Source organism: Apaloderma vittatum, unplaced genomic scaffold (assembly GCF_000703405.1).
Source record: "Apaloderma vittatum isolate BGI_N311 unplaced genomic scaffold, ASM70340v1 scaffold2789, whole genome shotgun sequence".
Classification (NCBI taxonomy): Eukaryota; Metazoa; Chordata; class Aves; order Trogoniformes; family Trogonidae; genus Apaloderma; species Apaloderma vittatum.
In genome coordinates this window covers 34,320-57,933 of record NW_009734429.1, presented here as the reverse complement: position 1 = coordinate 57,933, position 23,614 = coordinate 34,320, and the positions used below count along the sequence as shown (strand labels likewise).

Sequence of the window (23,614 nt, the reverse complement as noted above, 5' to 3'; positions counted from 1 at the left end):
CCCTACAAGAAGAGAGAACTTCACAAACGACCTTTGAAGGGCAAACAGACCTGAGCAAGGCCTTGCAGAGGGGCAATGAGACTGCAGTATTCAATCTGGATGTCAGGAAGGTCTCCTACTCGGTAACTTCTGTACAAAGTAACCTGGGCATCATGCTTCATCTTCAGCTCAGATTTCATCTCCTGAAACGCATTGCTCATGTTAAAAAAAAATAATAATCATGCTACTTAGGAAGAGCTGTATCTAGGTAAGATGAAACAAGAGCATTTCTAAGGTGTTCTATAAACTTTTGCCATGCTAATTAAACAAGTACATTTTCTATAAAGCTGTAATATGGTTAAACACAAAATTATCCTAGTAAATTAAAATCTCCCGAGTCTTGTTCACAGACTTATTTAAGCCATTAACTTCTAATATGTATGTCAGGTATTTCTTGCTTCCATACAGGTAGTGCTTAAGTAGCTTTTAAAGAGAACGACTATGATGGACAGCTAGTGAGCCGCTACAGGGAGAGGAAGGATGAAAGATGAACCTGGTAGAACTGGTTCCTAGTACAACTTGAACCAAACCATAATGAAACTGCTGTAATCTGCAGCTGTTAAATAGCTGCCCTGCCTTTTGCTGAGGCTTAAAAGAATACATTTAAATTGAACAAGTTACTACCAGATATAGACAAAAACCTCTTCCTCTGCCTTTCTTCCTTTTCATAGCACTGATACACTACTAGGTAACCAGAAGTAAGTTTAGAGGCTGGGTTTTATTTGTAACTACTGCCATTACCGCTGAAACTTGCAAACAGTAGGTGAATGGGGTAGAATGGAAAAGGGAAACAGAAGAAAGCTTGAAGATTTTTTCTCTTCTGTAAACCCTTCATAATTTTGCCATTTGAGCCCATTTTTCTTCTACACAACTACAAAGAGATGATTTTAAAAAAACTTCCCAAAGAAATATGCTGGGAGAAATTAGGACTTTGCTAAAGCTATTTTCAAATCCTTTCTTGCTGGTGGAGCCTACTTGCTCAGGACATATTTTTTCATATTCTGCTCCATCATGCCCATGCTATTCTGCTCCGTCATTCCATAATGCAAGCCACCAAGTTCCATGTGTGTTTATGTGCAACAAATCTCTTGAAAAGTTTAAGAAGTCTTGGCAGCATTCATAGTCTTCTCTGGTCTTTTATTGTGGAATATCACAGGGAGGTTTGTTGATTGTATTTTGGACTGTCACACAGAACACATTTACAGGTTCTCTCTTTCAGGGGGGAAGAAATGGTAGCTGTAGGTTGCAAGTAAATATAAACTGGCTAAAATAGGTGTTTGTGTGGTTCTTCCAGACATAAGTTCTGTTTACACAGTTGTCTGCAGCTGCAAAGAATTACAAGATTGTCTCACATTGGTAACTCTCAACCCTGGGCTCCTTTGCTCTTAGTCTAACTGCTATCATTTTTGCACAATAATGTGTATTATTTTTAGTAACATGAACCTCTGAAAAACTGTTACAGAGTTTTAAAAAAACTTATTGTAAGTATGTAACACAACCAGGAAACCCACATACTACTGTTTCTTGATAAATACTCAGAAAATTATTATTACTGACATTCCTTCAGGTTAAAAGTACACAACGGTTCTGGTTAGTCCATCAGCTGTATCAAGTTTTTGAGTTCACCTTCAGACAGTGGATAATGTTCTCCAACTATTTCTGCAGAGTACTATAGTTTCAAGGTTCCTAGTTTCCAGGATGACAAATGTAAATAGCTTCCCATCGCTGTTAGGGACTCCACCACATAAAATCACTTCACACGTATTAAGTAGTAGACTGGAAGTGTTATCATTTAGCTCTTTCCTCACTCATGCTAAGAAATATCATTTAGCTTTAAGCACATAAATTGCATGATTTCCAAATCAAACCTTCTAAAGCTCTTAAAGTAGAAACCAGTATCTTACATCTACAGCACAAGACTGCAAATGGCATTGGGACTTCGAAGTTTTAAACTTATTTGGATTGACAAACCTTTTCTCTTTTCTGTTCAGCCACACCTTTTCTAGCATAAATCAGACTGAGTTTCTCTTGGTCCTTCAAGAAACGTCTCCGCAGTCTTAGAATTTCTGCTCGTTCATCTATACCTAGGGGACACACAACCACGTCCACAACTTTTCCTTTCTCAAACAAACTTGATATTTAAGGCAAGAGCATCATACAAGAAGTAACGTCATCTTTGTTTTTACTAGCTTACCAGTTAGTCTCCTAAGTTTCATATAAAATAACTCAATGCAAGGCCTTTCAACAAAATGACAAATTAGAACAAATTAAACTGTTCTTAGGAGAAGAGGTAATAGGCATTTATACAAAAAGCACATGGATGAGGTACAAGGGTCAAATTATCATACTGGGAAAGGCACTAAAAATTCATAAACATATTTGCTCCATATAACAGATTTATTTTAAGCTCTCACAGGCAAGTATGGCATTTGCACCATGTTCCATAAAGAATACAGGTCCCTACATAAAAGAGGTGGTAAATATATTCGGTGATTGGGTAATAATAATATAGTATTGTATTTTTTAAGTTACTAGTATAGAACAGTCACTGAATCGACTCCTGCTCAGGACAGTCATGGAGAAATGCCACTTTACAGACTGTTCCCTTCAGTCTATTTTCTGGGAAAGAAGAATAATCAAACAAAAACATACCTCTCTAACTGGTATTTTCCTGGTAGAAAACCAGAGACTGGATGGAAGGTAGATTGACCTCTCTGTCTCTGTAGTTCAGCATAGTCCACTCAAAACTGCCTTGAAACACCTCTCGGGTATTGAAAAATTCAATCTTTATAGCTCTCTGCCTGAACTCATACTCTCATTCTTCCAGCCAGAATTTTAAGGTCAAGGTAGGCAAAGGGGAAATGGGGATGAAATAAGGAGAAGGAACCTAAGCCATTCCAAGCCAATACTGATATTTTTCAGTTATCAGCTGGGTGGATGAAGGAGCAATCTCAGAAAACAGCAGGTTAATTCTAATGACAGATTGCAATACATGGTAGATCTTGTCAACAAAGCTGAAATGGAAAATATATGTTTTAAAGAGATCTATTCTTTAAAGAGATAAGCAGTTGAATTTACAACAGAAGGGACAGAATTATCTGACATTCATGCTACGATCATCTTAGGGAGAGGTAGGAATGCACCGATCATGCTGGCTGGTTGCTTATCCTGTCAGTTCTTTTGTCTAGTAACATACACTTTTGCAAGTTTTTATTTTTTATTCTTTAGCAATTCCTAGCACAATTCTAGCCTTTTGCCACACGTTACGTATCACCATACACTCCTGGAAACAAAATCTCTCAAGCTGAACCTCAGTTAGAATGTCTCAAAGGTAACTGACTGTCAGCCACATGACTGACAAAGATGGTCTATAAAAATGTAATATTTCTACAGAAATCGCATCATAAGGCTTACAGACCTTTAATTTTGCTGTCCACTTCATCTCCAGGCAAAGACAACCTTTTTTTCCCAAAATCTGGCCCCACTGGTTTAAAAGTTGTTTGTTTATATTTTTCACTCCGTTTGCTAACCAAAAGCATGGATGAAGACACAGATTCAGAGGATGAAGGAACTGTATACTCTGCCAATGTGTCAATGCTACTTCCAGTTAGCCAATTAAAAGAACTTCTACCACCTGTAAAAAAAATTGTAAAAAAGCTGTAACACATCCACATATAAATCAAGTGAAAACATCTACGAAGCAGGTAACTTTCCTCCCCCAAATAGAATTCCTAGTATTTATGGGCAGAACAGATTTCAAGCTGTTAGGCAAGAAACAAACTTCTTTTACATTAGGCAGAACATAAAATATACATAAGACTAATAAAAAGTGACCAGAAGCTTTTTCTTATAATAAATAAAAAAACCAAAGAGCCACGGAAAAAAATATTAAATGCTTTTATGTTTTTACATTTAAAAAAACATACATAATAGGAATGAAGAGAATGAAATTATTCCTACAGCAAACAAGAAAATTTCAGAAGACACTGGTTTGGACTTACTGACGTGCTGTGTAGGTGTAAATTCATATTGCTGTTGGGTAGCTCTCACTCGGCCACCAACTGACCCAGAAGCAGAAAGAGATCTTCCTTGGGACAAATTTCTGTGGATACTCTGAGAAGCTTGAGTCTCCACAAACATAGGTGTGAGCACAGTACTTTGATAACGCCAGCTGGAATCAATTACAAAGTCCTAGGAACACAAAAAGATTTTAGTAAGAACAAAAAGAATGGAGGTTTTTTTGCCTTCCTTCCCTGAGGCAGCATAGCAGAGATTAAAGTACAGAATTTAAAATATCATCCCAGGTATGGAGGTAGAACTTGACCATAAAAAAAATCCAAATACATGAAAGTTTTCCACAGCTCAGCTAAAAAGCTCACTAATTCAGACTGGTCAGCTGAGGACTGATTTACAGCTCTTGTACCAGTATTCCTGTTTATTCACAATTTTCTTCAGCTTACGATGCTTGTTTCCACTACGCTCTTTCTTCGATATTTTAGTACTCTAAAATCAGCTACACTTGATATACATAATTATTTTAATTATTTTTTTTTAAAAAAAGCCCCCACAAAAACACCAAAATTCTGATACTGTGCATAAGCTGTGACTGCTGCGGCTCTCAACTATGGAGCACAAAACACACTTTCAAAACTCTTTGCAGTGTCATTCTTGTCCAAGTGGTAACTACTTTAAGGATTAGAATTTATCACACAGTTTCACACAGGATAACACATTACAATTCACCTGAAATTTGCATTCGGACAGTGGATGCTCAAATATTTTTCTGGAATAATCTGGGCTCTTGCTAGTCATTTCAAGCAGAAAATTTGTGATCAGACTCAAGTACTGCGTTTCAATCTTGGTGGAATATAAAGCATTTAACAAGGACAGCATGCGATCAAGAATATTTGTGGGTAACCTTGTCCCATCACTCCAAAAATTCCTAACAATTAATCTGTAAAGGCAAGGAATAAAGTTATTTTTGGTTATTTGCAAGCAGAAAACATAAAACTATCAAAAAAGTCACGTTTAAAAACCCTCACACTGCAAGATTATAAAGCCTTCAACTAATCCTTTCGTGACATGGGTCTTACGTCGAATTACACCAAATTCCTCATTCACTTACCATGCTCTATGCCATTCAACTGATATTAAAGGTTTATTCTGAAAACATTATTTCTGTTGATTTGTTAGCCTCTTGAGAAGTGCTATGGGTGGATAAGCACAGAGAACACCTGTTTTATCTTTTGCTTCACCAAAAAATTAAAATAACCTCCAACATTTAATCTACTTTTGTGCTTTTGTGTATAGTAAGTGTCCTCCTTGCTGTTTAAAAACTCTAGAAGATTAATACAGAACTATGCCTAACATACTGAAACAACTCTCCATGGCTTAGAAGTTTGTTCAAAAGCTCTGTGTTTCACTTACATTTGGTGTAATACTATGGGATAGAATTTTATACATTAACATTTTGGAAAAAAAAGAAAAGAATATTATCTCAATGCTACTCTTTTACATTAAAGTGTTTAAAAAAATCTCTAAGGACTAACTCTGTTATAAAGAAAAAGTGAGCAATTTAGGGATTCATTACTTCAGACAGCCATCACAACACTGTTTACTCACTGCAGTTCAGCATTCTCATCAATTAGTCCTTGAAGCAGCATTTCTTTTGCCAGTTTGAGTATTTCCTGAGAATCATCATCTGCTTGGCTTTCTGGATCACTGATGGTAGGAGAAAAATGTCTCTTAATGACCTTTCTCAAACAATCCATAGTAAATTAAGAGGCTGAGGATGGCGGGAGAAAAGGAGGAACATGCCCTTCTCATAAAAATCTCAACTTGACAGGACAACACTGCATACATTGCATTTTTTTTTCATAAAATGAGGTCTTCATTGCCAAAAATGCTTTGTCTCTCTACTACTTAGAAAAGAAAAAAATCAGAACACTAAGTAATCCTTGTTAGGTATTTATTACAAGGGCCAAACACAAGTAATTCTGAGTCTGTAAGGTTAAAACCGAGAAAAAGGCAGAGAATTAGCTTTTCCCAAGTGATGCTGCAAGTAAAAATTGGCTGTACTTCTTCTTTACAATAATAAGCAATTCAAGTAGTTATCTTGGGAGAAAGGACATAATAGAACCCAACTCAGTCAGATGATTCAATAGCAGCCTGCTTGTCAAACTGAGTACATGCCTGTTCCCTACTCTAAGCAGTCAAATAGAAAGAACATCTTCATACTTCCAAACTGAAGTGATTCAGATCATGCCAAAGTGCCTTAATACACCTTCTAACTCTGAGTAAATTTTTCTAGCATACAATTCTTACTAGTTACAAGTTCTGGCAACAAGAAAAAAAGTGGGAGCATCAGAACTAAGATCTCTTAAGCCATCACGTCGTGGTGATGCAACATCCTAGTTCTGGGCTAAAGTTCAGTCTAAGTCTTTGTCCCTTAGTGGAAGTGATAAAATTGCCACCCAAGGCCAGAGCTACATAGGTAAACCATAGGTTCCATTATTCTGAAAACTCCTGCACCAAAGGACATGAAGTTGGAAAACTCTTACAAGCACTTTCACTCTGGCTGTGACAAACCACTGGAAGACAAGATCTGCAGTGAATCACACACCTGTAATTATCATAAATCCACATGAGAATATCATACATGCGCTGTCGACATATCACAGAAGGGTGAGAAATGAACCCTGTCACTCCGGGAAGAAGTTCTTTAAGTTCTAGGGGTTGTAGTTTAGCCAGCATCTTGTACACTATATCCAAACAAACCCTCTGCCTTTCATCATCCCTAAAAAGAGAAGGGGACAGAAAGAATAGTTACGTTGCTTTTCTCTTCACTGCTACACACATAACGAAATCAGTTTAGGTATTAGCAATAATATTTGTTTCTGCATAAAAGGCTTTTTGAATTCAACCTACTAAGAAGAATATAACTGGACTAATATATATTACACAAATTCACATCTCAGTGGTGTTTAATCTTAACACTATGTAGGGCTTTTTGTTCGTTTTTTTACAGTGAGCTAACCACCTGAATACTTACCTCACAGATTCCATGAGCTCAAATTAGGAGAGCAGTGACCAAAAGGCGAGCACAAATTATAAATGCTTCTGAAGGTAAAAATGTTGTGACCAGCACAGAAAACATTATCAAGAAATTTAGACTATGCATCCACACGTGTAATGACATGGCCACTCACCTATGATTCATGATCTGGATAAAATCTTTAGTCTTTAACTGCAAGTGAAGATCAGGTATTTCTTCTGCCCGGCACATTATTATTTCCAGACAGTAGGTTTTCATCACACCATGAAGTTTGGGTATCAAAAAGAATACTGCATTCATAAACCTTAACATAACCAGAAGCCCACAAAGAAAAGCAAGTTATTTTCTATTACTCTTCTCGATCTACAATGCACATACCATGTAAAGCTTGACATACCTGTCAGCAAGAGGTGGAAAATTCTTAACAACTTTATTCAAGCACTGAATAAACCTATCCTGTTGGGTGTTCTGATGATGTTTTAATTGTCTTATGACACCATCATAAACTGGATCTTCAAGCACCTGAAAATAAGGAAGACAATGAAACAAGCATAGCTATGAAACTCACAATCACCTTCAGGATACACAGCTCTGCTGCTGTACTGTTTGATTGTAGTGCTTTTCTTTAGGTAAGATCTACCTGCCTCATCTGGACACTTATGGTACTTCATGGCTGCTCTGCCTGCCCGAAACACAGGATTGCCAGCTTAAAAAATACATTTTGTGACCTTCCTTTGATTGGTTTGGAAATAACGCCTTAATTTTGAAATACGAGTTGCTTGGTATGCTTATGTAAATAATAAGTAGCTCCTCATTCGGTAGGGCAGATTTCCCATTAATGAATATAAAAAAATAAGACATTTTTAGTAAAAAGGTGGAATAAAATCAGCAACCTCCACTTAATGTCAAAGAAATAAGCCTTGTATAGGATAAAGTATTTGCACCATCTTTGCTCATTTATTCAAAACACTGCAGAGAAGACTGCAGGAATTCAGTTTATGAAATATGCTCTACAAACTGTGAAAGAACAATGAGAAAGCAATTAAGTGAGGAAAGAATTAAGAATAGTAGGGAGAGAAATAAGAATAACCTACAAGGTCAGACTAATAATGCACTCATCCAATATCCTGGTATTTTTGTCTCCAGTAGCAGCTGCAAAATGATATTTAGGGGGAGCACATGAGCCTGGCTGCATTTTGTTCTCCTTTTCTCTCCTAACACCCAATATGCATATCTCACTAGATTAGGGATCTTAAGAGTGCACGTTGTTATCTATTGTTATTTATTGTTTATTGTCATTTATTGTTTTTATCTATTTTTTTAAACATTCTCAGATTCAGATATTCAAAAGGTAGTCCCAAATCTTCCAACTCAGATTCTTCTTTTTCTTTAAAAAAAACCCAACTAACTTTAAATTTATCATTCCAGAGTTGCTGGTCGGCAAAAGCTGAAAAAAGCCTCAGAAAGAGACCATTCACTGTCACCTCCAAAACAGCAGGACAAAAACTTTGCACTTCATCTTGTCTCTTTTTTTTTTTTTTCTTGAGTTAATGGTTTAAACACTTAACTTCATCTGTTGGACAAAACTGCTGAGTTTTAAATATGTGGTTTTGGAGCTGAATTGAATAGACATATATAAAATATACATAGAAATAAGAAAAAAAATGGTTAAATACACAATACAGTTCACTTACATTTTCTCTCTCAGCAATGTATTGAAGAGCAAGTCCCAACACTTCTGCTGCAGCTGCATAAACTTCTTTATACTTTAATAATCCCATGTTGCTGGTTAAAGCCTGAAAATATCTAGCACAAAAGGAAGACCTGCTGTAAGCCACTTCTCCAGTATCCAATATTAGGCTAAAGCAAAAATCTCACCTGAGCTGCCTAGGGCAACAGTGACTGCTTTTAACAGAGCTGAATATAGGACAAAATGATTTTCCCACCTGTAGCATCTTAAAATCTCTGTTTTGGCAATTCCTAACTCTCTTAATTCCCTAGGGTCCCTGCAAAAAAGCTTACATCCTTCTAGTTATTTTCCAAAATAAATGTGATCTACAATTTGCAGCTAGAAAAGCATTACATCTGACAGACAACGGCAAAGGGATGATGGGACAGATGATTCCAATAAATGAGCAATCCAGCTCCCATACTTCATGCTGACAAGTTAGATGTGCTCTCTTTGTCTTAAGCTTTTATCAAAATCATTCACCAAAAAACTACGTTTCTTACCTGGCACGTTCTATTTCACACTTTGGGTCAAAAGGAGGTAAATTGTTAGCAAGTACAATTCCCAGAAGCTGAATTCCCACTGAATTGTCCTTTGTATCAGGGTCTCCACCAGAAAACTTTTCAAATATTAAACTGTTGGATAAGAACATAATAGTAACGATATACATGGAAACCATTTATACACCATAAATCACTCTCTGTGTATATACAGATACACACACCCACACCCAAACTCACCAAACCCAGCAGAAATTATGTATAGATGCATATACACTGCCATCAAACCCAGCAGAAAGCAGTAGTGAGAAACAAGTATTTAGCTTTGCAAAAAAACTCCAAACAACAACAAAAATCTAAACAGAGACTGCAAACCCACACAAATTCTCTGCAACAAGTTCAGGAGCACAGCAGATTGCAGAAGTCTTACTAAGAGTGCACCAATATTCTGTGAAAACACACAAAATTTCAAATAAAGCATAAATCTTTGCAGAGATTACTTCTGCTTTTTTTGTTGCTGTTGTAATCCTTTACATGTTTTTTCCCTGTCCCTCCTTCCTTGTTGCTTTGCAAATTAAGATACAACCTTTGGAGAGTTCAGTTCTGAAATTCTACTGTCAGCTCTAGGGACAAAAAGTTTACTATTGCAGCTGAATTTATCTTTTCATCTCCTTTGATAATGTTCGCTTATATTCTTGCAATACCGACAGAAGAAAGTAAATGCTAAATGCTTACCTGTAAGGTATGGAAAGACAGTTCTTCCAACACTCTATAACTGTCTTTATGATTTCCAGATTGTGTCTGAACACAGCTCTTTTTTGATGAAAGGCATTCTTCATCAAGAATTCAAGCAATCTGTTAGCTAAAATCTCATCCTTAATGTTCCCCTGCAATTAACAGGAGCAAAAATAAACATAGTGATTCCAATATGAAGACATGTGTTGTTTTATGAAAGCAAGTAAACAAGCTATTTTTGAAGTTAATATCTAAAAGAAATTGTGGACTGATGTAGAAAATTATTTTAAGTGCATAATAACAAACTCACTCATACCTTACTAAATAGTCAAAAGAACAATAAAAAAGAGTTTCCCATTTCCTTACTTTGGGAGTGGTTACACTTGTCCAGGAAAGGATAGTAACTACTATTTCCACTACCATGTAATGAATCCCTTCACCTCCATTATTCCCAGAAACAACAAGCTGCAGCAAAGGGCCAAGCCACTGCTTTGCATAAGGTCGGAAAACCTACAGAAAACAGGAGAAACAGTGATTAAGTACAAATTATCCAAATGGTCAACAACTCATTGTTCAATAATCATTACAGGTAAGGCTGCTAAATCAGTCTCTTATCACTTCGCTTAACCTCTGAAACAACAACCACAAAAAAATTTAAACAACTTTAAAATAAAAAGCATCCATAACTACATTCCTCACCTCTGCTTAGACACCTTTAACCAAATACTCACATAAAGTTAATTATTTCATGAAGGCCCACATAATATGGCTCTTGTGCAGAACACCTGTTGCTAAAGTATTTGAAAGAGGATGTCATTCATCTACCCTTCCATTTCAGACAGTTTTACTAAGTAACATTGTGGTTATAAAGCTTCTTGAATTAATTCTGAAATTCAGTCTTTTTCTACTTTAAATTTGAAATACTTCAGACAGAAACATACTTTAAAATCACTGTATAAAATAGGATGAGAACATTTTACTCAAGAATGAGAGTTAGAAAACGCTTCTTTTCAGGTAAAGACACATTATATTATCTTAATATCTTTCTGCTACCAGAACACCATTTAGCTCTAAGAGTTTCCGTAAGACTCATCTGTGACCAGTAAAAAAAAATAATTTGTATTTTGCAAGGATGGCAAATGATCAGCCATACCTCTCGTCTAGTATCAACGAATCCATTACTTATATTTTACAGAAGACATATATTTTGAACCTTCTCTACTTGTAGAGTTTAGAAGAAAAGACATTTATATTACATTCAAAATACTGGCACTATCTGAATGCAGCCCCTTTTATCACAGCAAATTACTCAATTTGAGTGTCCCCAAAATCTCATCTGATGAAATATTTTATCCCACAAGAGGTATACAGCTGATATTACAACGCAACTGGTTATGTTAACAGAAAAAAAAAATAGGATAAAAAAAATTACTCACATCCTCAGTATTAACAATAAGTTTTGCTATAAAGAGACGAATATTTAGTGGTACTGATGGGTTTCCTAATTTGCCATGCAGAAATTTCATCCAAAGAGGAAGATCTGCTGGAACTGTTCCCTGAAATTTAAAAGAGATGAGCAAAAATCAACTTACTTCTTCAACCAAACAGGCTTACCAAGCCCAAAAGCCCCCAGCTTGAGTCACACAGGTCTCTTTATAATATAGCCAAGAAAATCAATAAATTGATTCAACCACGACTCCCTTTTCTTGGTATAATTAGTGAAAAAATGTCAACTTATTGGTTAATACTGGCCTCCTCCACTTTGGGTGTGATCTGATTCCTTTGCATATGTTTAATCAGAGTGGTCATAGATGCCATACATTCGTGTCGGTTGAGTTCATCCATTTCCAGTTCCATCTCATCATTTAAAAACATGTATTCTGTGGCCTCCTGAAAAAAGTATTACTATCATATTAACCACACTGTATTTTCTTTTAAATCTTGACCTTATATGTTCTTACAGGTTTGACTATATGCTTAGTGTGAGCAATAGGGAATACGTCAAACGTGTTGTTCCAACAGACACCTCCCAAATACACGTAACCAGCTGTCTACATCTTTACTTCCTGAGCCAACATACGTCAGCGTCTTGTTACTTTGATTTTACTACCTGCCAGCATAGGTGTGGCAGCTGCTGGAAGCAGGAAGAGTTAGCTGAACCTCACAGGAATTATCTAATTCTATAGCTGAAAGAATGTGTTAACACTTTCCACAAGGTGAAAGCCCTATTTTTATGAATGTGATTGACTAGCAACCACAGCAGGTCTCTCTTTTGCTACATACAGAGTAAATCACAAAAGAAAATTGTTTATAGCTAGAGATTACAACATCACTACACAAAGCAGACAGAAAGTACATTTCTGTTAACTTTGTTGCAGCTAAAACACCCTCGTGCTCCAAAAGATGGAAACAGTTTATCTTTACCAATGTTAACAGTTACTTTGGCAGATTTTGTCTTCAGTGTCTGTGGTACTCTTACAAGCGTTCTTTCTGTTTTATGACAAATACTTATCCTAGAAGTATTACCTGTTAATGAGACATCTCTTGTCTGCCAAATGAACACAACTCTAAGTCTTAGAAGATACTAAATGCTGTTCTCCCAAGAGCAACAGCTAAATGCAAAGTGCCACAACAGAGATACAAAAATAACAGTGTTTGATCATTTAATCCATTCATTTCATAGAATCATAGAATGGCCTAGGCTGGAAGGGACCTTAGAGATCATCTAGTCCAACCTCCCTGTCATGGGCAGGGACGCCTCTCAACTAGATCAGGCTACTCAAGGCTCCATCCAACCTGGCCTTGAACACCTCCAGGGACGGGGCAGCCACAACATCTCTGGGCAATTTATTCCAAAGTCTTGCCAACCTTGTACTGAAGAATTTATTTCTAAGATCCAATCTAAATCTATTCTCCTTCAATTTAAATCCATCTCCCCTTGTCCTATCAGTGGACACTCTTGTAAAAAGTCCCTCCCCAGCCTTCCTGTAGGTTCCCTTCAGGTATTGGAAGGCAGCTACTAGGTTCCCCCGAAGTCTTCTCAGGATACTCCTGAGTGCACACAAAATCACAGGCCATCTTTTTACAGCTCAGGCTGGACTTCATTCACATTACTCAGCTTTAGAAACCAGAGGTAAGGCACTGCTTTTCTCCAGCTGTAGACAGCGGAGAGAGGTAAGAAGAAAAATAACAGAACACAGCTCAAATCCCCTCCCTCATCTTCTGAGGGAACCTACTGTCAATCAGACATAGGAGACTAGAAAAATCTCTCTTTCACAATCCCAATAAATGTATGCAATTGCTAGAAGGCATAAAACTTCTCTTCCTTGGGGCATTTAAGCCACTAAATTACCTTTCTGCTGAAACGAGCGTTGCTAGCTGTAACGTCTTGGGAGCTATAAGAAAAACCTTGGACTCCAGTAGAAAAATCAAATTGACTCATTTCCTCACTCAAACTACTATCCATCATGTATGATGCAGAAGCTAAATACTTGGGTTCATCTAAATAGGAAAAAGAATAGACCATTAATCAAGGTAATTACAAGAAACAACACTTTACTAGCCACTAAAACTTGAGAGTGGGTGGGAGTTGGTTGTTACATTGAACCAAATTTGTTCCTGCTACTGTAGAAGCCAACTAGCAGCAGATCAATGAACAGTGTATGAAAGGTAAGAAGGTATTTTGTTCATAGTCATAAATTACTTCCATACCCTGATTCCCTGCATCTCTGGCCTCCTTTCTAATAGCAATGTAACGCTTCTTCCTTTCCACAGGCACCTGAACAATAAGAAATAAAATTTGAAAGTTTTTTTTTAATTTACAGTTTATTTATAATTATTTATTTACAGAACTGCAAAAAAATATCAAAACCATTTAACAGGAAAGGAAATCTGATGTTGTAAGCAATTATAATTAATGCTGCAGAAGAACAGCTAAATTACTTATTCCTACAGCCATTTATTACCAGAGTAAGTGTGCTAAAAAGTTGATGCACTGCAGGTGTGTTCTAAATTTCAAATCTAGATTTCTCTCAGGAAAATGTATTTTTAAAACATTATAGAAGTACTGCATTTTTTATTCACTACAGAATCCTCTTCGTATGTGAGAACTGACATGGTCTACAGTGACTACACTGTTACAGCCATCCTCATTTTTTACTTAGGAATACTAAGCCCAGAAATTCCACTTACCTCAATTTCTACAGGAAATGTATACTGACGCTTCAGGTCTATCAAATTTTCAAAAATCAGCAAGTTCTGCAAACCAAAGCATATTTGGAAAGACCAAAATTATAACGCTGCACACAATAACAATTGCTCTGAATGTATTTTATTTATTTTTAAAAAACAACAGATCAGTGTACAATATAGAATGTTTTCTCTTCTATACCAATATTTTAAAGAAGATTTTGCTATTCAACTACTCAAGAAGTCACAGAACAGACAATGTGCTCTGTGAAGAGGGTATCTCTCATACAAGTATATTCCAAGCACTGGAGGACTTAAACGACAGGTTTTTTCTCACCTGTTAGAAACCCAATTGAGAGTGAAGGGAAAACTGGATAAATGTGTCATTACTTCACCCATTCCCAAACAGACGGCAAAACATTCAGCAGCAAGTCAAATTGCATGAAGGATGCAAGAAAGTCAGCTATGATTTATTCTGTTACCTCACTGGGTAGTTTGTTAACCTAATTACAGGTCATTCAGATTTGATTCTTTGATTTATTGCAATCAGGTAAAATCACTGTGTGTCTCATGCTCTGGAAGCCTTCAGACAACAGCTTCTCACCTTTTCTGATTTTTCTGTAAAAAGAAAGCCTTGATAAAATTTACTTTCAGTGAAGACACAACTGACAACAGCAATAGCACAATTATATGCTGCACAGTGATACTGTCTCCTCTTTTCCAACAGCTGACTCTCTCCTGCCATGTTTTCTGTAAATGCATCATAGCATGACCTTAAAAAACAAACAGACAAGAAAACACCATGAGGAGTCTTTTTTTTTTTAAGAAGCACAGAAAAGTCTGCAATCAGAGACCAGTGAATCAATAGAATTTCAAGAGGTCTTTACTATTATAGTAGCATCAACATTGAACCACCTCAGAGCCGTCAGGTTCTCCGCAGGCATAATGCACTAGAACTGAACTGTTCAGCAATGACAAAGTCACCTTCCCCAACTATTTCCACAGCAGTCCTTAACATCAGGAATAAAATGCTAGGCTATTTTCAGATAAGATTGAGGTACGTTTCAATGCATGCATAAATTTATTTTATGGTCCTTTCCCAAGAAATTATGAATGGACAGGTATGCTAAGCTGTGCTATAGACTAGCCAGAGAAAGTCACTTTAGATGTAATTTTTATAGGTGTTTTGCCCATAGCCATTTATAGATCTGCAAATCCTGGACAAGAAATTCTTTAAAATCCTCATATGACATAGTATTGTAAAATAAAAATTAAAACACGTGATCAGCAATTCAGTAATTTCATTTTTTCAGAATATTAAAAAACCTAGATATTAATTAGCATAAATTTTCAATATTAACCTTTTGTCTCCCTCTGCAGTTGTGATTAAATCTACTGGGTGTGCTGCTCTATTATGAAAGGTAAATGAAATTCCATCCCATCTTTTCACCATACATACCTACCCTTACAACACAGAACCATAACCTACACAAAAGTGTAAGTATATTGAAAATGAAATTGTGAAAACACAAATTAAAAGCTAAGAATCATATTGAGAAGCAAAAATAAAAGCATAGGCTTAACAAATAAAAAAAAAAGGCAAGAAAAGAAGGCAAAAGTTATCCTGACATAGGATTGTAGTCTATGCTAGAGATCATTCTATCAATGCAAATTCAGTATTGTGTATTCCGTACAAAATCAAAACCAACATTACAGATCACATTTACCCTTGAACAAATCAATCTTCTGCTTTATATGGCACACCTAAAAAGTGTATCTGCCCAAAACCTAATTAGAAATTAAAAGAAAATAAAAGAAATACTAAGTCTTACTTTATTAGTGTCTTGGTAAGCTCATTTCCCTCTACAGTCATGGAGCCACGGTAAGCTTGGTTAATTTTAGAGTCCTTGGAGTAAACGTCCTCTTTTGAAAGACGCACATACATCACTTCCAGCAGCTTGTAATATCCCATTTTCTTGGTGACTTGTGTATCGAAAGTGTATTCACTGGACTGCAGACAAATAACCAAAACCTTAGAATGAGGTTTTTTTGGATCCTGCTCTTCTTAACAAGCCCCACGGTTACCCAACTTCCTACTAAACAGCCTCCAGCTTACTTCTGCCTTCTAAAACAGAGAAAAGAGCTGATGGCAACAAAAGGCTGACAGAGGCTGAGTTCCTGTGTAATAGTTACTAAAAGCTGCTCTTTATCAGGTGAGCTGTCTTAACTACAACTGGCCTAAATCATTATAGCGATATTGGAGCAAAATAAGCAGAATACAAAGTAACGGCTCAGACTCATAATATTTGTATGTAAAACAAACATACCTGTCACCATACCAGGTATCATTAATGAGTTTCTTTATGCACCTCACTTTGGTGCCAACATTTACAATAACAGAACCGTGCTGGGAATGCGGGTGATTCTATGTAATTCCTGGTTTCGGCATTTTGTTTTTAATAAATATTACTACACTTGAATCATTTCAGCATTGTCTGTCCTGCTGGATCAGCAAAACCATGAGAATGAAGAACTACAGAAAGAATAGAGACCTCCACTGACGACAAAAATTACTGCATGTAACTACAGCCTAAACTGGAGAACAGACTACAAATAGAGAAAAGAAGATCTGTAGACCTAATCCCTTGCTGATTTGCAACGATTAGGAGATATATTTATTTTTCTAGAAGTAAGACATCTAATTTAAGAGCTTTCTTTACAGAACTTGAAAATCTGTCTCCTACAAGGTAACAACAGGCTACCATTTCAGACAGTTTTTACATTTCAAAGTTAGAATGGGTTTTTGCTTTTGACAGAACTTCAGACTCCTTTAGATAAACATAGATAATATTCCAACTTCATTTTTTTATACACAATAGACATGCAAACGTACATTAACTTCAAAGGAACAATGTGTTGGGGAATAAATAAAGTTTTTCAGTAATACTCAAGCTATGTAATTGGCACAAATTTCTGCTCCAAGATACAGAAAACTGGAAAGCAAATGGTTTCCAATCAGTATTTCATTCAAAGTTAAGCAGAATGTGCATACAAGCATCAACATTTTATTAGACCTTCCTTAATCCTGAAAAAAAAAAAAAAGTAATTCATACCTTTGTAAACCTGGAATTAAGTGTATCCATAGCTTGTATTATAATCTTGACAAAGAATTCTCTCAGTGCGTCCAAGCTGCAGTGCCACAAGAGAGTGAGGAGGGAGCGATCCATAAATGCTTGACGAGTAGTATTTGAAAGAAGGTCTTCACTCTGGAACATTTTGTGAACAGTGTCCAACAGCATCACTTGTTTGTCAGTGGTGCTCCTAAAACAGATGGAAAGCTCAAGGTGAAAACTTTCATCAGACTCCATTAATGTCTCAAATCTCTGTGACATTTAAAATTTTCATTGTCTGTGTTTATACTCTCTTGGGTTATCATCCTACAAGGTATACAAGATCAGGTTGAATCGACACTTATTGTGGAGCTTTCCAAAGAAAATCTCAGCTTCTTAGTCCACAACAGAAGTAAAATTGTTTATCTATGTTTGTTAGTCTAATCCAAAAGCAATCACTACTTTCTCAGTTCCTTTTCACTGAACAACCTAAAAAAAAAATAATTTCTGGTGCATGAAGGATGGAGGCAAACAAGAAGGAATAAAAGGAGATTTGACTGTTATCAGGTCCTTCTGTGGCCTATTAAGTGTTCCACTACTAGACAAACTGTTGTTGCGAATAATTTTCTAGAAACTAAAATTTCAAAAACGGCATTTGGGCGTCAGGTTGTATTGGGTTTGCCTGGCTGGATTTCAGTGGTGGTGGTGGCTGTAGCGGTGGCTTCTGCAAGAAGGTGCTAGAAGTTTCCCCTAAGTCTGACAGAGCCAATGTCAGCTGGCTCCAAAGATGGACCGACCGCTGGCCAAGGCTGAGCCCACCAGTGGTGATAGGAGAGGAACGCCTCTGTGAAAACTTATTTAAGAAATGGGGAAAAAGAACTGCACCACACAGCAACTGACAGAGAGACAGAGCAGTGAGAACATGTGAAGACATCAAGCTCAGTGAAGATGGGGGAAGGGGGGGATGTGCTCCAGGCACCAGAGCAGAACGTCCCCTGGGCTGTGGTGAAGACCACGCTGAAGCAGGCTGTCCCCCTGCAGCCCATGGGTGTGACAGGGTGTAGATGCCCACCTGCAGCCCATGGAGGACCCCACGCTGGAGCAAGTGGATGCCTAAAGTGGGCTGTGACCCCGTCAGAAGCCCGCGCTGGAGCAATTTGCTGCCAGAGCCTGTGGCCCGTGGAGAGAGAGAAGTTCACGCTGGAGCAGGTTGGCTGGCAGGACTGTTGTGACACCGCGGGGAACTCGTGCTGGAGCGTCCCTCTGAAAGACTGCACCCCAGACTCACGTTGAGGCAGATTGCCCCTCGTGAGAGGACTCACATTGGAGAAAGGTGTGTGAAGATTGTCTCCCATGAGAGGGACCCCACAACGGCCCAAGGGAAGAGTGAGGAGTCCTCCCCCGGATGAACTGACCGTAACCACCATCTCCTGTTCCCCTGTGCTGCTCGGGCAGAGGAGGTGGGTAAACTGGGATTGATCTTTTCCTTGGGAAGAAGGGAGGGATGGGGGAAAGTGTTATTTTTTTTAAAATCTATTTTTATATCTCACTACTCTTCTCGGATCTGTTCTTTAATAAACTTAACTAATTTCTCCAAAATTGAGTCTGTTTTGCCCGGGATGGTAGATGTGGGTGATCTCCCTGTCCTTACCTCAAACCACAGGCCCTTCCCTGTATTTTCTCCCCATCTGGCAGAAAAGGGAGGGTGACAGAGGAGCTGTGTGGGGCACCTGGCCACCGGTCAGAGTCAAACCACCACACAGGTAAATGACTTTGTCGAGGAAACTGCATGCTCCAAAATAGTCACTACTCAGCAGTCCATCATTTATTGGAATTTTTGGATTGGAAGAGATGGAAGACCTCTTCTGTGGACAGGGTATGTTTGTTATCTATAATTTACCACCCTGGAAACATTCAATTAAATAAATACACTTTTGTGTTTTCAAAGGGATTGAACAAAGTAATTCCCTGTCAGTTTAAGCGCTATCAACTTAAGTGATCATGTGGTTACATAGAGACAGCAAATATAGGCATGACAAACAGTTACTATCTTCAGCTGAATTCTGTTAGAACAAATTAATTTACAGAAGGCTTTACAAAATTTTCCCTGACATTGGAAGTGTCATCTGGAAGTTGGCACCATTTGTTCACAGTTCAGAAATATTCTGGAAATGTGAGGACAAATGCAAAATCTGAAGTAAAACAATTATGTAAAAATCTACGGTGTACTTCATCACTATGACAAGAACTACGTAATAGAGGAAGTATGTTTGCTTCAGCAAAAATTCAATGCGAACAAGAGCAAAATCCAAAAGATTAAACTCACCTTCTGGAAATTCTTTTGAAGCTGGCTTGAAATAAATCCTCCATGAAGTGTCTGTGGTCCCTACAGAGGACTTCTGTCATCAACTGCAACAACATTGGACTCTGAGACAGCTCTAATGCATCTAAAAACTGAAAAAGAAGTAACGTATAATGAGACATAATGGATCAAATGAATTCAATCTAATTATGTAGTTATTTTTCAGTACTGGTCAGAAGCAGATGCACAGAAGGATATATTTACTTAATATGTATCTATACATTAAACTTCCAGACAAAAACTAACTCAGAAACAGAAAAGATGATTTCCTTATGTGAACTGAGAGTCTTCCTCTTTAAATCCAGATCCTGTGAAACATTGTTTCTAGAGAGAGTTCACTTAAGCTTTGAATTACATATTATAGACCTTCTTAGGTCTGCATACATACTGACCTTCTTAGTGCAGTCTACATAGTTATTGTGCCTCAAGGTTCCTTTGGGAAACTCATCAGACCTCATTGGAAAATTGAAAGCTACAAGTTGATCAAGAGCATTCTTAAGGTAATTAAGTTTTTCTCCAGTCAAATTAGTAAAGAATGGGAGAATTATCATTGCTTGGCTCTGGAGAAGAAAAAAAAAAAAATTTAAGATGTAGTTTCACACTAAAAAAATATTATTCTCTAACTATAAAGCAAGCTGAATGGGATCACAAAACAGCAGCAGTGGCTGTGCTTACTGATTCAATGGCTTAGAGTATGGACAAAGATACATTATATAGCTGCTCATCTTTCATGCTACTTCAGAAAACAGCTTTGGGCACTACTGAGCATGAGTTAGAAGCTAATCAATATCTCATGGCTGACACGACTACGAATAAGACCTCACCGATCTTTTAAGCAAGCATCCATTCTCAAACAAGTCACTGATTTGACGCACCACCTGGCAGCTCAGGTAAGATCCCAAACTTTATTTATTGTGAATGCACAGGAAAGAACAAAACTTGGCCTAGCTAAAGGTAGACTGACAGAGCAGCAACTATGCAAAGCTGTTTCCTAAGTAGGAAATCTTAAACCTTCTAGTCCAAACCTTATGCTCCAGCACCTTTTACAACTTCCACTTTCAATACGTGGTACCTTATCTCCCTCTCCTGAATGAGACACATACAGCAGTTAGTCCATTAGTACTGGTCTTACACACTTGTGGACATGGACGCTAAAATCCTGGTGGATGTTCAGAATTAGACCTATAGGAAATGCCACTCCTTGCTAAGAGCATGATTAGCTGTCATTTCTCAAGTGAACACTCTCCCTAAAAATTACACGCCTTTCTGAGCAAGCAAAAACAGAGCAGCTAAAACCAAAACACGTCATCTGTGAGACTGCCTTCTGTCTGAAGAACAAGAAGGATGATTTAAAATTCTTAAGATGCTGAACAGGAGAACAAAAAACAGAAGTAGTGTCCAAGTTACTGTGCAAGGTAAGGTAAAATTTAAGCCGAGTAACAGCGAATTTCACGAATGACTAACACTCTAATGTAGGGAGGGTAGGAAGCCACTGAATTGAGCAATTACCTTAAGATTTAAGCCTAAATTCTGGTCAACAAGTAGACTGGTATAGGTATTAAAAACAGGTGTAAATGCTTCATGATTGGTATTGAAAGATACTGAAGAGTCTATCTGGAATGATACAAGAAATAAAAAAATTAGGATCTTTTTTTCCTTAAACTAATTAGAGAGATCATTGCATCAACGAACAATTAAAAAAGCATGAGCTACACAATTGTTTATTTCCAAAAATATACTGAATTCACAGAAGGCAAATACAGAGTGATTCTGGTTTTGAAAGGACTACCAAAAAGAATTCTGAAAGTTCCTACACAGTACAAACAAAATCATAATGTTGGATATTTTCCAACTAAAAAAAAATTAAGCTCTCTCTCAAAGTCATGTTTCCTACTGGTCACTTCACTGTCAGCTAATACAGCTAATACAGTCATAACATATCTTTAAACAATTCAAGTTTAAAATAAATAATTAAAGAAAGAAAAAATTCTCAGTAAATGATCTTCGTGTATTTTTGCCTACAGCTACTTTTCCAAGTTCCTAAAAAACTCTGATAGAATTAAGTAATGTTTTCAAAATAGAGAAAAAAAGATAGACCAAAACTCCACTGTAACAGAAACTAAAGGTCTTTAAAATAAAGATCCTTCTGCAGTCTATTGATATAGGTATAATTCCACCGCTGTGATCTTCTGGATGCCAACATGACAAAGAACGTCAGCGGCTGCTCAGTTCCAAAGTTTACTCTCTGTACTTGTACCAATTCTATGGAAGGAAATGAGGCAGTTAAAATATGACAACAGTTAAAAAAAAAAAAAAAGGAGTGAGAGAAGAGCAAAATCCAGTAATTTCTGCTTGACTAAATACTTTTTGTACTTTGCAAACAAAAAAATCCACCTAACATGGATCCTGATATTCTCCACCATGGTTTTTTTTATTATTTCCAAAGATAAAACACTGACATTTCTTTAAAACAAGATACAGTTCCCACAGATATAGAAAAGTTACCTGGGTTTTATAAAGCAATGCATACCTGCAGAACTTTTGCCAGCAGGGTCAAGACTGCCATTTTGCTCTCGGGAGTTGAGCCTTTGGCCCACCAGCTGTCAAATTTCTCCCAGTTTCTTAGTATAGCCGTGACCAGTTTCACTCCTTGATGCTTGCGTACAGTGCGCTCCCGAAAACTCTGATCTAGCATGCCGTTCAAAATGCTCCCGACCTGGAAGGAAAAGCAACAGGCAGATTTTTGCAGCCCAAATGAAAGAATTATAGGATCTCTTCATCGGTACAGGCAATCATGAAAGCAAAGCATCACATATCAATGTCAGATTTAAAACTCAGAAGGATACAGGAGAAGTCTGTCTGTATGAAATTAAAAGTACACTTGTAAAAAAAGAAATTTCAATCTATTTTAGTTTTATTTAGAGTAAATGCAGCAATTCCTTCCCATACCTTTTGCATGATTAGGGAGAAATTAATGAAAATCCAGAATAACTGTAAAGATCAATACTTGAAAATTTTAGTGTGAAGCTGAGAATTAGAAATAGCATATATGCTGACTTATTTGCATACATTTTGGAAAGAAAAATAAATTGTGGCATATCTGATATGAACTAAGTATGCTTCCATCTCTTTTCTTCTAAAATTAATGGTCACTAACTTCCAAACCTGAATTCACGTTCTCCTCTCAAATAACTGGTAACCACCTAATAAGGTGGATTACTGCTATCAACCTTGGGATTTCACCAGATTTGGATGGGGACAGTAAAATAAACCTTGTTTGTTCTTCCTTCCTGTATGTCACAAATGCATAAAACTAAAGGAGTATCTTAACAAATGTAATCCATAATGTATTTTTGTTAAAACGTCAGGCAAAGAAGAACAACAGACAATAGAAAAGTGTTTGTTTGGACTAATTAGGTGATTTACCTTAATTTAATTAATGAAGTGAAGACTTTTAACACTATTGCCACATGTAGCCATGTAAATCAGTAGCCAAACATTTATCAGTGACACTTTAAAAAGTAAATCTACTGTGGCAAGCTCTGCACAGGAAACCCTACAAAGTCATCACATGATCCAGTCTTTTAAAACATATATACATCTCTCTACAATCAAATTAAACAACTTCTGGTATCACAAAAAAACATGCTCCTGCTGTTTTAACATGTTACTTGAAAGTAACACCTTTAAGCATAATATCAGGAATTCAAAAAGATCCAACTATTTTTAAAAGCATGATCAACTTCCCTGAGCCTCTTTTTACATGAAAGGGAAAGCGGACTTTTGAATTTTCTTTCTGACTGTTCCATTTGTCAGCAGCACCGCACAAAGGTTTCTCTATTATATAACGTTTCCTTTGCTCACCAGTATACAAATGATGAGCTCTACACAAGTAAG

At 37.0% G+C, this 23,614-nt stretch overlaps 1 protein-coding gene across 1 annotated transcript in view; it reads right to left on the bottom strand.

The window, feature by feature from the left end:
• Window positions 1-23,614, bottom strand: part of PRKDC (protein kinase, DNA-activated, catalytic polypeptide) — a gene marked incomplete at both ends in the record, with an annotated part of 74,546 nt that overhangs the window by 17,487 nt on the left and 33,445 nt on the right. Inside the window, 25 exons of the mRNA XM_009876242.1 lie at window positions 51-182; window positions 2,011-2,123; window positions 3,458-3,673; window positions 4,041-4,230; window positions 4,783-4,993; window positions 5,662-5,760; window positions 6,662-6,835; window positions 7,248-7,397; window positions 7,491-7,615; window positions 8,788-8,899; window positions 9,326-9,457; window positions 10,058-10,209; window positions 10,424-10,567; window positions 11,494-11,613; window positions 11,810-11,947; window positions 13,410-13,558; window positions 13,769-13,835; window positions 14,249-14,314; window positions 14,850-15,018; window positions 16,078-16,256; window positions 17,359-17,566; window positions 19,682-19,809; window positions 20,110-20,277; window positions 21,227-21,331; window positions 22,248-22,433. Of these exons, the coding sequence (XP_009874544.1) occupies window positions 51-182; window positions 2,011-2,123; window positions 3,458-3,673; window positions 4,041-4,230; window positions 4,783-4,993; window positions 5,662-5,760; window positions 6,662-6,835; window positions 7,248-7,397; window positions 7,491-7,615; window positions 8,788-8,899; window positions 9,326-9,457; window positions 10,058-10,209; window positions 10,424-10,567; window positions 11,494-11,613; window positions 11,810-11,947; window positions 13,410-13,558; window positions 13,769-13,835; window positions 14,249-14,314; window positions 14,850-15,018; window positions 16,078-16,256; window positions 17,359-17,566; window positions 19,682-19,809; window positions 20,110-20,277; window positions 21,227-21,331; window positions 22,248-22,433 (3,633 nt within the window). The remainder of the gene's footprint in view (window positions 1-50; window positions 183-2,010; window positions 2,124-3,457; window positions 3,674-4,040; window positions 4,231-4,782; window positions 4,994-5,661; window positions 5,761-6,661; window positions 6,836-7,247; window positions 7,398-7,490; window positions 7,616-8,787; window positions 8,900-9,325; window positions 9,458-10,057; window positions 10,210-10,423; window positions 10,568-11,493; window positions 11,614-11,809; window positions 11,948-13,409; window positions 13,559-13,768; window positions 13,836-14,248; window positions 14,315-14,849; window positions 15,019-16,077; window positions 16,257-17,358; window positions 17,567-19,681; window positions 19,810-20,109; window positions 20,278-21,226; window positions 21,332-22,247; window positions 22,434-23,614) is intronic.